Raw genomic sequence first — 16,764 nt, 5'->3', positions numbered from 1 at the left:
CTAGACCCCCTATGCTAAGCAAGCCTACCGCAGACATGAGCGAGACAGATAAATATGAAGGCATGCTGGCTCGGACGTCGCCCGGATCAACAAGGTCCGCGTCAGGTGTTGAGGAACCAGGGCACCCTGACGAAAAGTGGGCTACTGGAACAAGAAGGCATCGGTGGGCAAGAGACGAAAACAGGGCGTTGTTGGAATGCTACTACGCAAGTAACCCCGGCGGAAGGGGCTACATGAATAGGATGAGGGACCTATGGATTCTTCGATACCCAACATCCACAATGACGGCGAAACAACTAGTAGCTCAGTGTTCCAACATTCGAAAGAAGGGACTGCTCTCACAGCTAGAGATTGACGAGGTACAACACAAATGCTACGGCAAGGAGGACTCAGGACGCCAGGTCAGGGGGGAGATATCATCACCCCCACCCGAGATTGGGTACATAGCCCCAAGTGCAATAGGAGAAGGATCGTTGAGTGCGAGAGGAACTGACCTGAAAAATAGGATCATGGCCAAGCTTGAAACCTGGATCCCCCGTAGCCGGTTACCAAGATTACGTGAAGTACCCTCAGAAGGTCTGCTAGATGATGTTAATGCAGCACTACGGGCAATACCTACAACCACGATTACCGACACTAACAAGCTGATCTACAATACGGCAACAGTGATCAGTGAGATGCTTGGCTACAAGTTGAACAGCGACAAGGGGCAGTACCCTCCATGGAGAAGGAGGCTAGAGGGCAAGATCAAAGTAGCACGGAGGGAGGTTAGCCAACTAACGGAGTTGCAGAAAGGTGCGACAAATAAGGTGCCTAAGAAATACAGCAAGCTGTCCATACCTGGGGCCTTGGAAACTGCCAAGCAAAGACTCACAGCCTTGGCCAGCCGCTTGAGGAGGTACACCAGAGAGATAGAAGGCAGGAGAATAAACCAGCTGTTCTCCACAGAACCAGCAAAGGTGTACTCTCAGTGGCAAGGGAACAATAAGAGAACAGCACCACCAAGGCTGGAGACGGAGCAATACTGGAAGAGCATATGGGAGAAGGATGCAACCCATAACGGCAATGCTCAGTGGCTAGAGGATCTGAGGGCTGACCACAGCGACCTCCCTGAACAGGGTCCAGTAACCATCACAGTGGCAGATATCCAAGAAAGAGTCTCCAGTATGAAGAGTTGGACAGCACCAGGGCCCGACATGGTTCACGCCTACTGGCTGAAGAAGCTGACTGCACTCCACGAGCGTCTGGCAGCACAAATGAACCAGCTGCTAGTTAACGAGAGACACCCGGAATGGCTAACCGAAGGCCGGACGGTCCTGATCCCCAAGGACCCCAAGAAGGGACCGGTCCCCTCCAACTACCGACCAATAACCTGCCTCAGTACTACATGGAAGCTCCTGTCAGGCATCATATCGGCTAAGATGAACAGGCACATGGGTCAATACATGAGCGGGACACAGAAAGGAATTGGCAAGAATACCAGAGGCGCAAAACACCAGCTACTGGTAGACAGAACAGTCAGCCGAGACTGCAAGACCAGACTGACCAACCTGTGCACTGCCTGGATTGATTACAAGAAGGCCTATGACTCAATGCCCCACAGCTGGATACTGGAATGCCTAGAATTGTACAAGATCAATGGGACCCTAAGAGCCTTCATCAGGAACTCAATGGGGATGTGGCGTACAACACTAGAGGCCAACTCCAAGCCCATAGCACAAGTCACCATCAAGTGCGGGATCTACCAAGGAGATGCTCTGTCCCCACTGCTGTTCTGCATAGGCCTGAACCCCCTCAGTGAGCTCATTAACAAGACTGGCTACGGATACCGACTACGGAACGGAGCAGTTGTCAGCCACCTCCTGTACATGGATGACATCAAGCTGTATGCCAAGAGTGAACGAGACATCGATTCACTGATCCACACTACCAGGCTATACAGCAATGACATTGGAATGTCGTTCGGACTGGAGAAGTGTAGTCGAATGGTAACAAAGAGAGGGAAGGTAGTCAGAACTGAGGGGATTGAACTACCAGAAGGCAACATTGCAGACATAGAGGACAGTTACAAGTACCTGGGGATCCCACAGGCGAATGGGAACCATGAAGAGGCCGCTAGAAAAGCTGCAACCACCAAGTACCTGCAGAGGGTCAGGCAAGTCCTGAGGAGTCAGCTGAATGGTAAGAATAAGATCCGGGCCATCAACACGTATGCCCTGCCCGTGATCAGGTACCCTGCTGGGGTAATAGGCTGGCCAAAGGAGGAGATAGAAGCCACTGACATAAAGACAAGAAAGCTCCTTACCATGCATGGAGGGTTTCACCCCAAATCCAGCACCCTGAGGCTGTACGCTAAGCGGAAGGAAGGGGGCCGGGGACTGGTGAGTGTCAGCACCACAGTCCAGGATGAGACAACGAACATCCAAGAATACATTGGGAAGATGGCCCCAACTGACCGAGTGCTCAGTGAATACCTCAGGCAGCAGAAACCCAAGAAAGAGGAGGGAGACGAGGAACCATCATGGAAGGACAGGCCCCTGCACGGTATGTACCACCGGCAGATAGAGGAGGTGGCTGATATCCAGAAATCCTACCAGTGGCTGGACAAAGCTGGACTGAAAGACAGCACAGAGGCACTAATCATGGCAGCACAAGAACAAGCTCTGAGTACAAGATCCATAGAGGCTGGGGTCTATCACACCAGGCAAGACACCAGGTGCAGGCTGTGTAAAGATGCTCCAGAAACAATCCAGCACATAACAGCAGGGTGCAAGATGCTAGCAGGCAAGGCATACATGGAACGCCATAACCAAGTGGCCGGCATAGTGTACAGGAACATCTGTGCCGAGTATAACCTGGAAGTCCCGAGGTCAAAATGGGAGATGCCCCCAAGGGTGGTGGAGAATGACCGAGCTAAGATCCTGTGGGACTTCCAGATACAGACGGACAAAATGGTGGTGGCTAACCAACCGGACATAGTGGTGGTAGACAAACAGAAGAAGACGGCCGTAGTGATCGATGTAGCGGTTCCGAATGACAGCAACATCAGGAAGAAGGAACACGAGAAGCTGGAGAAATACCAAGGGCTCAGAGAAGAGCTCGAGAGGATGTGGAGGGTGAAGGTAACGGTGGTCCCCGTGGTAATCGGAGCACTAGGTGCGGTGACTCCCAAGCTAGGCGAGTGGCTCCAGCAGATCCCGGGAACAACATCGGAGATCTCTGTCCAGAAGAGCGCAGTCCTGGGAACAGCTAAGATACTGCGCAGGACCCTCAAGCTCCCAGGCCTCTGGTAGAGGACCCGAGCTTGAAGGATAAAACCGCCCGCAGGGGCGTGCTGGGTGTTTTTTTTTTTTATATATAATGTATGTATGTATGTGTATCTTTTTACGCCATTTATTTTAATTCTTTTTTTGACTGCATTTTCCCTCTGTTCAGCACTTAAGCCGACACTTGATGTCTTGTAAGTGTGGTGTACAAATAAAGCTGACTTAAGTGTCCAAATATATATGGACCTAACTGTATCTTTGGCCCTCATATTGAGAGTTCCTGTGGAAAACTGCAGAATACATATGCAACACTTGGAGTCAATTAAAAATGGTTTACATTCTTAATTGTAATTGCTGTTAATCATAGAATGATGATGATGAACCAGGTCTTATGTAGTAATAGAAGGTCTTGAAATTGTTTCTCAATCAATAGCCCAATTATATTTTTATCTCTGAACTAATGGACTATAAACAAAAGTGGCTGTAATTCCAAAAGCAATTTATGCAATTCTTTTGTTAGAGTTTGGGCCTGCATTCACCCTGTGGTGTTGGGGAATTATGAACACATAAAATGATCATCATTGATTCAGGAGTCATGGAATAGCATCTGGAAAGTGTCTGATAAGCCATTGCTTTATTTTTTAGAATGAGAATTAAAATATCCTCAGGTACCCCGAAACCCCAGAAACAGCCCAAACCTAAATATGCAATCTGTTTCAGTCTTATATACTATATTTTTATGTATGTTTGCACATTTCAGTAAATTACTTCATTTATGAAAAAAAATATTATATAAATGATGGATGGTTTCTTTTCTAGATATGTGTGTTCACAGACCTATATTTAAAATTAACATGTTGAAATTTAGAAAGTGCTTTTTTTATTTCAACTATATGTAATGCTAGTCAGTGAATGACTATAATCATGATTTATTTGATCAATGAATAACTAAGTGATAAAAATATACATTACATGAAGTAAACCTGAATCATATCATATCCCAGTGCTAAGAGATCAAGTACATACACTCATCTGTAAATAAACTCATGTGATCCTTTACGTTGTAAGTTCAACAGATCTGATACAGATATTAGTTACAGCATTTGTAACTATGGTGAAGGTTTATAGCGCTCACACTTCTCTCCTGTCAGATGAGGGTCGCAGATCAGAGTATAATGAAGCGCAAAGCGACCTCCACTGGATGGGCATCTAAATGTGTTGCTCCCCGCCCACAGGTCTTTCTGACATGATACTAAAAGATCATCATAGGATGTGTCCTCGTCCCAAATCTGGACCTCCAAAAGTGACTCTGTGTTTACCTTGATAAGAAAAAAAAATTAAAACAAGATGTGATTTACTCATACTTTAAATATTCAGCTGAGATTTGGGGGTTATAGAAATGGTGAGAAGAGCAGACCTAAAGGGCAAAATATTTAATCACACTGATTCTTGAAAGCATACTCTTTGCACAATTACACATGAATGCTCTCATACACACCCCAAATTAGAAGGTCTGTTTGATGAATTGTGATACCAAAATATAGCTGTCCCATTGTAAAGTAAAACCTTGTGCAGTACAGCAAACAAATAGGTAATACAGATACAGAGACAAAGCTGCTCTGAGCACAGAATTGCATTGTACCATATTATCTGTGGATCTGTCTAAGGTGCTGGATGCAGTGGATCATTAATTGCTGCTGAATAAACGTATTAATGCTTGTGTTCATTCTAAGGCTGCTATTTGGTTCAGAATTTTCCCTATGAATACAATTCAGTGTGTCGATGTCATAAAAAAGACCATTTATCTGATTTCTTAAGCTCCCACGGGATTGCACAGTGCATGCTTGGAAATAAACAAATATGGCAAATCATTTTAAACCGATTTTGTTCTTTATGTTTATAAATTATTTGGGTATGGGCATCCCCAAAAAACTAGTCTATGATGACAATACTGCTGTTTTTACACTTGATTCCTCAGTGGTGCAGGAAGTGCAAGAACTTCAGACTGTATTTCACACCCTGCTCTCCTGTATTTAAAGCCATTTTTGTAATGTTCCCAAAACAGTTTACAGTTTTTTCTGAATGCTTAAACCCTAACTGTGATTCCTGTAGCACAATCTCTAAAACTATTCAGACTTATAGCAAAACCACTCACTGAGTTTGCAAAACTAAAAGCACAAAAACTGCTTTGCACTCAGTTTGCAATTTTGTAACACACACTTTGCAAAACTGTAGGCACAATCCACTGAACAACACTCAATTACCAAATTTCCAGCACACTCCTAGCAAAAGTATACACATGTATGGCTATCATTAACACTAATTTGCCAACTGTCTGGCACACTTTCACATGTGAAAACTTTTTTAGATAATTAGTTCACTTTGCAATCAGCCTAAGCACTATAATACAGGTAAGCTGTGTGTGCGGAGTACAATGGAGGGAGCAGAAAGAGTGAGAAGTAGAGGAGGCCGAGGAAGAGGACGTGGAGGTGAAGAAGTAGGATGAAGAGGACGACAAGGACAAGGAGGAGCAAGAGGAAGATGAGGAGGGGGGAGAGGAAGGGTAGGAAGAGTAAGAAATAGAATTGCTGATGACATCAGAGCTACAATAGTGGACCATGTAATCAACCGTGGAATGACCCTGAGGGTAGCTGGCCAACGGGTCCAGCCTAACTCGAGCCGCTACACTGTAGCAAGTACCATAAGGACATCTTGAAATGAGAATCGGTTAGTACAGTCACTTCTCACAAAGATTTGTAGCACTGCCATATGCCAATGAGAAACACACCAATACCATTGATGTAAAAATACTGAAATTGTTACTTTACAGAATTGCTAGATGACCAGATGCTGGGGGCAGAGGAAGCATGTTCACTGCAGACCAAGTAACCCATATAGTCATTATGGCTGTTTGATACGGAAACACCATTTTTACGAAGGTGTGAAGAGTTAATCTAGCTGTGTTTGCTTTTGCAAGAGAACTACAATGTTTTGATTATTGGGTGACAGGTTTTCTTATTTGTGTGAAGAGTTTTGCAAAATTAGCCAATAGTTACAAAAAATGTGCTTAAGCAATCAGAAAAAACTGTAAGACTCAAAAGCTCACTTCACACTGAACACAGGAAGAGTGACTGTCAAAAAAAAACAGGAGTCTGTTGGTTGAGAAAAAGACATTTCACAGATTCTGATGTGTCGCGTCCAAGCTTTGTGTTTACATCTTTGTGCAGAATCCGTTTACCTGGGCCCTATTTCAGGAAGCCGGTTTAGAAAACAGAGTGAATTCCAACTCGGAATATTCGGTTTCAGAAAGGCTGATAACAATTAGTTCAATCAACGCGGAGTTGCTTTAACCCCAAGTTAAGCGCACGCACGAGGATACATAAAGCCCTGATTAGTGGAGCACAGATTAAGCGAGTCACCATGGAGACGGAGGGAAAGAAGGCGCGGTCAATGTATTTTACAGCGCTTGAGGCCGAAATTCTGATGGCAGTATAGGGCTTTGGAGCGTGATGTCACGGGGGTGGGCGATAACATGCAAATTTTGCGGAAAAAAAGTAACACAGCCTCAGCTGCAAAAGAAAGGGAGCATGCATGGCAAAACATGGCCGACAGAGTCAATGCATGAGTGTTAATTTAAACATTGATCTAGGGATTTCCACCCATTTAACACGTTATTTTATTATATTTTATTTTATTTTTTATTTCATACATTTTATTTTGTGATGTGATGTGAGCGCAGGTGCAACCCAACAGGCCCCAAACGTTCCTGGCAGCAAGTAAAAATGAAATATAAAAATATAGTCCAAACAGGTAAGGTGTAATTGTATTATGAGCCATAGTGCTTGGTCTGTTTGTCCTATATAAATCAATTGCAGTTAGAGGCTACATTAATTTTCTTTCTGTAAGCACTTATTGAAATTATCTGAGCACATTACAAGTACATATTTGCTTACTCTGTATGCTCAAATGTGACCCGTTATAGCCAACAGAAAAAAAGCGGAGGCCTGAAAAACAGGTGGGGGTCCTCCACCACCACCACTCACAGAGGCTGAGCAGTTGGCTTCCACATTTGTGATAATGTTGGCAGCATCACATATGATCTTCACAGTGCAGAGAACACAAATTAGCATCCATTACTATAATGAAATAATTTGTTAGTTTGAAATGCTACAGGGAACTATGTACCTGTACATTAATGCTGTGGAAAGACTTCCTGTTCACATAGTCTCCTTCATTTACTGAAGGAGCAATGATTGGAATGTGAGTGCCATCTATACAGCCAATCACGCCTGGGAACCGTGGGAATAAATGTAAAATTTAAGTAGTAGTTCAAGTATCACCACATCATGAATTAAGTTTTGTTCATCCTGATACCTGCAATTTTGTGGCATCCCTCTTTGATAAATCTTGTGGGTCTATGACCGGGGAACACCACAAACGAGTACAGGAGACGTTTCAGTGCAACTGTAACATTCCTGACTGCCCGACAGACGGTAGCCTTGGAAACGTGCTCAGCATCACCAATATTATACAGAAAGCTCCCGTTTGCAAAAAACCGAAGTGCAATACAAATAATATGTACAGAACTGAGACAATGTCCGCGATGTGTCACATGAGCAATATTAGGCCTGAGGATGTTATTCAAATAAATTATAGATTGTGCTGAAAAACGGTAACGTTCACACAGGAAATCATCAGGAAATGATAAAATGTCCAAACGCGCTCTAATCACTCTCTCCCGGCGGAGAGCTCTGCGGAGAATTTGGGCTTCAACATCTACTGGCTCTTCAAGGAAGAGACACGCCATGTCTGACACTTCCTACAGTCAGGTTTCCGACAAAGAGGCGGAGAAAGTTAGGGTTAGTTGAAGTAAACCTGCTAGGGGGCAGGTTAGCTTCACGGAGTGTGTTGTCATAGTAACTCGCTCAGAATTAATCTAAACTCGCTTTGTGAAACCGAAAACCCAGAGTTTTCGTTAACTCAGGGTATACTTACTCAGATTTTGCTCTAAACCGGCTTCCTGAAATAGGGCCCTGCTCTCACTGTTTTAGCTGTTTGGTGGTTGTTGAAATAGTTTTGTGAGTTTTAACCTGAGATTCTGGCATTTCTGGCAAAATACATTTAGATTTAAAAATTGATTCAGGATTTAATGAATATTGTGTTATTTAAGCTAAAAATTGATTTTAATTGGAAAATCCCAAACTGAGAGTGAGAAAGTGAGAGACCTGAACACACACACAGAGGAAGACGTAAAGACATATGACATGACAGACTCTCATGAGAGACAAAGACACAAAAGGGGCCTAGTTGACAAGAACAAAATAAACCAGAATATGAATATAAACTTGGAGACACAACAAGAAGTAAACTCAAGACTAAAATGTATAAAACTTAAATCATTAAAACCCAAAGAACGAATCAAATAGAAAATAAGCTAAAATATCTGGGTCATAGACCCAGACATCTGACAATAAGATATTTTTGACAATTAAATATACAGAAAGAAATAATTATAGGATAAAAAGACACAAATATGAAAAACAGCTTTAATCTTCCTTAAAAAAGTTTACTGACCGTGCCGAGCAAATAGTCACCAGTCCAAGTAGGGTCGTTTGACTCGATCATTTTAGTCCTGCCTCTGACGGAATCAATCTTTAATACAACATAGCTGTGAAGAAGTAAAGAAACAAAGAGGACAAGTTGATTAAATATTACTGCTTGAAGGAAATGCTTTTAGCATTGTGAAGCATCCTGTGCAAGAAGTTCACAGGCATGAAGAGGGCAGAGTAGAACAGGCGATAAAGAAAAGAGAAAGCTAACAAACCATTTGGGTTAAAAAAAATTTAAATCTGCCAAAGCAATCAAGAAGCAGCTAAGCAGCAAGGTAACAAGGTACAGTTAGATCCATAAATATTTAGAAAAAGACAGCTTTTTTCCATTTTTGGTTCTGTACATTACCACAATAAACTTTAAATGAAACAACTGAGATGCAGTATCTGAATAAAAAGATTGCAGAAAATGTGAGAAACTAAAGCATGTTGTTAACACAATCCCTTCATTTCAGGGGCTCAAAAGTAAGTGGACAAATTAAATAACTCAAGATAAAATATTTGTTTCTAATACTTGGTTGACATCACCAGATACAGGATTTCCTTCTTTTTAATGCTCTTCCAGGCCTTTACAGCAGCAGATTTCAGTTGCTGTTTGTTTGTGGGTCTTTGTGTCCAAAGTTTAGTCTGTCTGAAGTGAAATGCTCACTTAGGTTGAGATTACTTGACCGACTTAGCCGTTCAAGAATATTCCACTTTTTCGCTTTAATAAACTGCTGGGTTGCTTTGGCTGTAGGGTTTGAGCCATTATTCATCTGCATTATGACACGTAGAATAGGGTGAACAAGTGGGTCTTTAACTTAGCTTTGAAAAAAGAAAAAGCATGGTCCCAACAGTTTTTCTCCTGGCTTTAGGAAACTTTAGAAGGCCAGAGTATTGAGATTGGAGAGCATGGGAAGGAACATAGAGGTGCCAAGTTCAGAGAGATATGAGGGTGCCAAACCATTTAAACCCTTTTAGGTGAGCAACAGCACCTTAAAATCTTCTTAAACCTGACAAGGCACCCAGTAAGAGATTTCAGTACCGGAGTAATGTGCTCATATTTCCCAGTTTTGGTTAAAATGTGAGCAGCTGCATTTTGTACCATCTGTAAACGTCAAAAACTTTTCTTTGGTAGCCCAGAAAGGACAGCGTTACAATAATTAATGCGTGAAGACACAAATGCACGGACAAGAACCTCTGGAGTGTCAAGTTATGAAACTCGTATGATTTTAGCGATGCTTCTTAGGTGATAAAAGGCAGTCCTTGAATACCCGTCCATCTGAAACATGTTTTGGACACCACTGTAAAAATGGTTAACTTTGTGAAAGCCAGGCTCCAATGCAACAAATAAGCAGGGAACATGAGACTTTATTACTGCACAGAGAGGTTCACTGGCTATCAAGAAAGTGCTGACCCATTTCTTTGAGCTGAGGGATGAACTTAAAGTTTTCTTCTGTAACTATCCCTCTGAGCTGCCTGAACATTTGCATAATGAAGAGTACCTTACGTGCCTGGCTTATCTGTGGCTTACACATTTTCTTGTCTGAACAAGCTCCGTCTCGGATTACAAGGTGTTTCTGCAACCATATTCAATGTTCAGAATAAAGTTGAGGCCCTGATAAAGGAGTTAAACCTTTGGAAGAACTCCATGGACACAAACAACACAGAAGTCTTTCCCGTGCTGCATGATTTTCTGTGCTTAAATTATCTCACACTCACACAGTGTGAAGCACAACTGTAACATGCACCTTGAGGAGCTGGTGGCGCAGTTATGCCAATACTTTCCAGAAACGGAAGGGTCAAATGACTGGATGTGTCACGTATTCAAGGCCATGCCTACTTTATTATCAGTGGCTGACCAGGATAGCCTGATTGAGATCGCCTGAGATAGGTTTCTAAAAGTTGAATGTGCTCAAAAGACCCTGGCAGATTTCTGGATAGTACTGTGCACTGAAAACCCTGCGTTGGCTAAGCGTGCTGTCAAGACTGATGCCTTTGGCCACCACACACTTATGCAAAAGTGGATTTTCTGCTTTAACAAACATGAAAACAAAATACAGAAGAAGACTTTCTGTGGAAAACAATTTAAGACCTTTCCCAAATTGAGCCAAACATTTAAGAGCTGTGTGCCTGTGCTCAAGAACATCCATCACATTAAATAAAGTTCTGTATAATGAAAGTTCACATCTTGTCTGTATGCTCTCGATTCTAATAAATCTTTTGATACACAGCTAGTATTAAGTAGGAAAGTCATTATCTTTAGGTGGGCGATAGAACACTGTAATTAGAATCACATCATATAAGGCTTATGTGATTTACTCATGAAAGTGGCCACTTTCATATATTGTTCTAGTAAGTATACAAGTTTCATTTATATGATTTTTTTAAGGGATCTTATGTCTGTTTTCACTCTTGTATGCTTTTCATACAAGTTTCACACAAGACAGATATAAACTTTAGAAGATTTATATACATCTTTTCCATGTGGGTTTGCATGTGGCGATAGAAGCTTTGGTGCAGACAATGATGAGTGGGTAAGATGACCAAATCAATACCTAAGACTGAATCACCTTGAATGGGGAACCTCAACATCACTGGGTAAAATGCCATTTTGATGCACCAACAGAAAACGTATAGTTCAGGTAACCTGCATGCCTTTGCACTTTAAAGACACTGGCGTACTTGAAGGACACATGAACACATACAGCGATCCACAGCTAAGACTTGTGCACAGAAATCTGCAGTGACTGTACATGTAAACATTTTTAATTGCTTCATTCAACAACCTGACTTTACATGAACGGCTGACAAAATGAAAGTTATCTCTTTCCAGACTGGAAGAGGAAAGTGGTAGCACACAGTGTGCATTGACTTTCCTTGTGCAGGGACATGACAAACAGCAACAGTCACCTACTTTCTTAAATCCACTCACTCTCACAAGCTCAGTCATAGTGGCTCTGTTGCTTACTAATCACTGTCTAACCACTGTAAATTCACTGTAACTGCCATCTCCTCATAAAATGTTTGTTAAACTGACCAAGCTTACATAGACTGGATATAACTACCAATTCAAGCTGTGTAGATCATTTATGTATTTTAGCCCCAAATGTTCCTAACAAACAGTACAGGATTGTCCCTGGTGACTATAGTTACACAAATGTAATCTACAATCTCAGTACATATATATATTACAGATGATTTTAACAATGATTCAAGTAGCTGAATTCTTGAAACTGAACCAAAATGATGCTCCTTGTACTTTCCTATATTTATTAGGGCATATTATTAGGGCAAAGCATCGTGCCAAAGCAGTGGGTAGCACATGAGATGTGAGCCCACTGAGGTGGGATACAGGCCAGTCCTTCTGCAGGGACACAAACTGTGAATTTAATTATCCTGGTTTTGGATAAGGAAACAACTCAAGATGTCCTGGTATTCTGAGAATTTAAAAACATTCTATCAACTTTCAGGTCCTGACCTCAGCTTACTCACCTGTCAGACGTACCCCAAGTGTCTCCCGACAGGTCCCAGGCTTGAATTTTGTTCACAACCAGTACTCCCCTCTTATGCTTTATAGGACAGCACTTTGTATCCAGGTTATCAAGGTCCTGACAAGTTGGGTTTTTTTCTAAGGAAAGCGCGATGTTACCAAATAAGTACTCATTCAAGGCAGTCTTTACCCCTTCCTTTTTTGCCTCAGTTGGCATCAGCTCATACAGTGCCAGAAGGGAGTACGAAACTGTATCTGGGAGATTCTTCAAGCTGTTCAGCCAGTTTCTGAAGCCCACGGAGTCATCAACATTGAGGGCAAAATCCCCTGACCAATCATTGCCTCCTATCACCTCAGTGTGGTGTTGATGGAGACCAGCACCATACCTAGTAGTGTAATCCTGGTTTTGTAGGACCTTCATACAAGACTGTTCAACACTATATAATTTTTCCTTCCCCAAGCCAACCGAAAATCCCTTCGATAAACAGGCGTGAACCTGAAAGAGAGAAACACAAATGCCATGTATATTTAATAGCTATATTTCGGTATTTTATTGCTGCTTTTCCTAAAATAATGGTTTTCTCCACCACTTATCATTGGCAGCTAGAAGAAGATTTTTGGTAAAATAGTAGATATTTAACTATAGACATAATAAAATTTTACAATTCTTCAGTCAGGAAGCAATGCAGAAAATTAAAGACATTTATGTTTTGATCTGATCCAGTTTATCTTGTTTTATAGCAGAAGATGTTTTTTCCTTCATCATACTCAGCATGTTATATGACAGAATACATTAGATTTTGTCTGGAAAAGATCATCTAACTGAAGGTCTAACTGATCTGCGTATACTTTATTTAGAATAAGATTTTTTAATAAGGTTACTGAGGGCAAAGAACAATTACATACAGAACTAAAATCATTATTGAGCTTGCATTGTTTTCAATGTGCACCACTATTCATAGTTGGATTTGTTGGATGTGAAATTCCACAATGATTGAATGTAATTTAAACAATTTAGTTTAATCATCGACTAGACACAGACGACTGCCATCACTGTAAATCTGTGCGCACCGGGTCTTTCATGGCAGTGGTAACGTAATGTGTGTAAGTGGAGTGTGTGCAGTCTGTGGACAGGCACATCTGCTTCATGTACATGTACCTCATGTGAGTTGAACTTGTTCAGGGTGGACAAACAGGTTCGTGCAGCTGTGATTCTTCTTAGTTGGCCCCCAAGGAAAACCTGCAATTTGGTATATTGTTATCTTTTAAAAAAAGTGTGTGTGTGTGTGTGTGCGTGCGTGCGTGCGCGCGTGCGTGCGTGCGCATGTGCGTGTGTGTCTTAACCTTGTGGATGTAGTGCGTGCCATAGGTTTTTATCAGTCTGTCATACTGATCGCTGGTGTAGGAATTGTAGTGACTTGGCAGATTGTCCACATCCCTCTTGAACTCTGGGCTTAAAGGTGGTCTGCTTGCTACACGGAAACTAGACACAAAGAGACTAATTAGGTAATTATCTTAACTGAAACAAACTAACTGACAGGAACTTATTTTCAGAGCCTACCTATAATATTTGCAGGTGATGCCATGTACACTGAAGGTGTACCGATCCTCTTCAGCCCTGGCTACAGCAAATTTAAATGCTTCGGAACGTGTTCCTCCCACAAACAAGCGATCACCCAGAACTATATTCAAATTTAGGCCATCGTGATCAAGCGTAGCCTGCATTACATACATTATAAGTTACATCAATTAGGGGAACGTAACATAATCACTTCTTTTTTTTCTAGGTTCCTTTGTTCAGATGCTGTATCTCATTTGTCATGGATTCCTGATCACATTATTAAAAGAAAATTATATTTTTCATTTAACAACAGATACGTTTTAGCATTGGGTGAAATTAAATATGTTGAGATATGAATTATTTAAGATTTCATGTTTTCTTTAGTGCCATGCTGGAGATTAAAAAAAATCAGCAAGCAGTGTTTTATTATTTAATTGACTAAAGTATTAATTGTATGTCAATAATAGGTGTAATATGTTTCATACCGTCATCAGTGAGCTGTGGATACAATGCAAAGGAAGGGATCTCTGTTAAATTTCACTACTGATTTCTTCAAACAGTTTATCAAATTTTCTGTTCATAAATTGACAGAGAATGTTAATGGGACATTTAGCTTTTACACTTTATTAAAGATATTAAAGACAAATTAGGATCCAGAAGAATATTGTTACATTATTTTATTTGTCCATGGCAAATTTGATGCTAGCTTTTATGGTGAGGCACAAGTCTGTGTTACATCAAAGACATGAAGGCTGTTAGTCTTTTAGTAATTATAACATGTTATAATACTATACCCAACATTGTCGTGTACACTGCTGTCAACCGGAGTGCTGCACTGGCTGAATGCACGCCAGTCCACTACAGAGACTGGCACCTGAAAATAGAAGACAGAATACCATGATTAATAAGTACAAGCTATGTGTAAGCCATGTTTAACTCACTGCACAGAATTATTTATTTTACTTTCTGCAGCCTGTTGCCTTGAAGGGGGTTGGTACAGAGAGTACAGTGGCCGTTTGGAGTCATGTAGGTCCTCACATCAACCACATAGGCTGATGTTCGCCTCAGGGTGACCAAGTCGAATCCCTCCCCCACCAGGTTGTGACCTGGTACAAAGGGAGCAGACTCGCACTCGCTGTTGTTCCCAGTTTGACAGGAGAGAACAGGGGAGATGTATGACAGAAGGAGGATCAGGCAGAGAGGAGGTGGGGTTGAAAAGAAGAGCATGGCTTCAGTCACAGACTGAAAGGTGGGAGAGAGAAGGATTTTCATTTAGCTCCATATTTTCTTTTAGACAGCAACACATATTTCGTAACTTTAGTTTTGTACCCAAAAATGCATATCTATGAAATATACTAAAGTTGAAATTTGTGGGATTATTTTTCTGATAAAACATCTTTGGGTTGAATTAGAGCAGATACTGCAAGTCAGTGTCTGACAAATGCATTTCCGGAAGATTGGATATAAATTACCATAAAAGCATTCCGAACCTGGTGGAAAGTCTTCCTAGAAGAGTTGAAGCTGTTATAGATGAAAAAGGGTGTGCTGAAACCAAACTAAGCTTAAGCTCAATTTAAACATATTATCCTGTATATGAAAAAATCTTTTAATCTTTTCACTGTATTTGTAACAATAGTTCAAATTCATTTCCAAAACAGCTGGGAAGCTGTGTACAATTTAATGAAAGCAGAGTGAATACCATTTAAACTCTATGCTTAACTGAAAATAGTAAATGTACCATATTTAAAAGACTGAGACATGTTTTATGTAAAAAAAATATAAAATTTACTTTCATGCCAGAAACACGTGTTAAAAAATTATGGACAGCACATGCAGCATGTGTTGCATCACCTCATCTTTCAATAGCACTCTTTGTTTTTGGGTTTTGAAATCCAAATATTTTTTGTTCACTAGTTGGTTTTGTCATATTTTCTGAAAGGGTTTCTGCTGCCAGATAGTTTGGCATCTCCTCAGCCATTTTTTGCATTGCTTTGGGTGATAAGTCTGGACTCCTGGCAGGTCCATTTGAAACCCTGAGTCTTTCACTAAGAGTCACGCTGTTGTAATCGGTTCAGACTGTTCTCAGCTAAAGCTACAGATAACAAAATTTTATCTGTTGTGAGCCTAACATTGCGTGCCAGAACAAAAACACTTGGCCCAAAGACATGGAGCCAGGTCAGGCCAAGTTGGCATATGATTGGCTGAGAGGTAAATTTGCAATTTGCAGTGCTGGCCGACAGATCAAGTGTAGTAGACTCGGCTGAGTGTGGAGTGAAGGATTTGCCTGAGGAGTGATCCACTGGACTACTGGCAGTGGATCCAACAACCCACCACCAAACCTGAAACGCACCCAAATTCCAGATCCAGCTCGTTAGCAGTTCTACTGGAAGGCAAAATCCCTTTATTTTGTTAATATCCTTCCACTTGCCAGAGAACCACTCAGAATGAGGTTATGTGTGCTAATAGATAACTTAAATAAATGTAATTAGTACTCACGTTCTCATGAACTGGCAAGCTGTTATGAAAAACGCATCCAAATGCAAAGTGAAATTCTGTTCGTGAACTGCAGCAGCGGCAGAATTTAAAGTCTGCCACAGGTGTTAAAGTCCAACAGCAGCATTCAAATTAACGCTTGCGTCACTCAGGATATTTACATTCATTGAATTTTTTTAAAGTGATTTTTGCTGTCTCAAAGTTGTTTCCTCTCAGATACTTCAATTTAAAGAAAAAGTGAATTGCAGGTCAATGAACAGTGAACATCTTAAGACTAAAAAAGTCCTTGCACTGTGTGTGTGTGTGTGTGTGTGTGTGTGTGTGTGTGTGTGTGTGTGTGTGTGTGTGTGTGTGTGTGTGCGC

At 41.4% G+C, this 16,764-nt stretch overlaps 1 protein-coding gene across 1 annotated transcript; it reads right to left on the bottom strand.

Moving 5' to 3' along the window:
- Window positions 1–3,881: 3,881 nt before the first annotated feature.
- On the bottom strand, window positions 3,882–16,493 carry LOC101465185 (perforin-1-like). Its single transcript, XM_004576090.5, has 10 exons — window positions 16,405–16,493; window positions 14,872–15,150; window positions 14,703–14,782; window positions 14,394–14,406; window positions 13,909–14,066; window positions 13,692–13,830; window positions 13,507–13,587; window positions 12,350–12,843; window positions 8,841–8,934; window positions 3,882–4,585 (listed from the first exon to the last, which is right to left on the bottom strand). The coding sequence occupies exons 2-10, from the start codon at window positions 15,133–15,135 to the stop codon at window positions 4,376–4,378; spliced, it is 1,533 nt and encodes a 510-aa protein (XP_004576147.2). The 5' UTR covers window positions 15,136–15,150; window positions 16,405–16,493; the 3' UTR covers window positions 3,882–4,375.
- Window positions 16,494–16,764: the final 271 nt, after the last annotated feature.

The sequence above is a fragment of the Maylandia zebra genome, linkage group LG6 (genome assembly GCF_041146795.1).
Source record: "Maylandia zebra isolate NMK-2024a linkage group LG6, Mzebra_GT3a, whole genome shotgun sequence".
Lineage (NCBI taxonomy): Eukaryota > Metazoa > Chordata > Actinopteri > Cichliformes > Cichlidae > Maylandia > Maylandia zebra.
The sequence above is the reverse complement of the archived record's forward strand: the minus strand, read 5'-3'. Positions and strand labels throughout refer to the sequence as shown.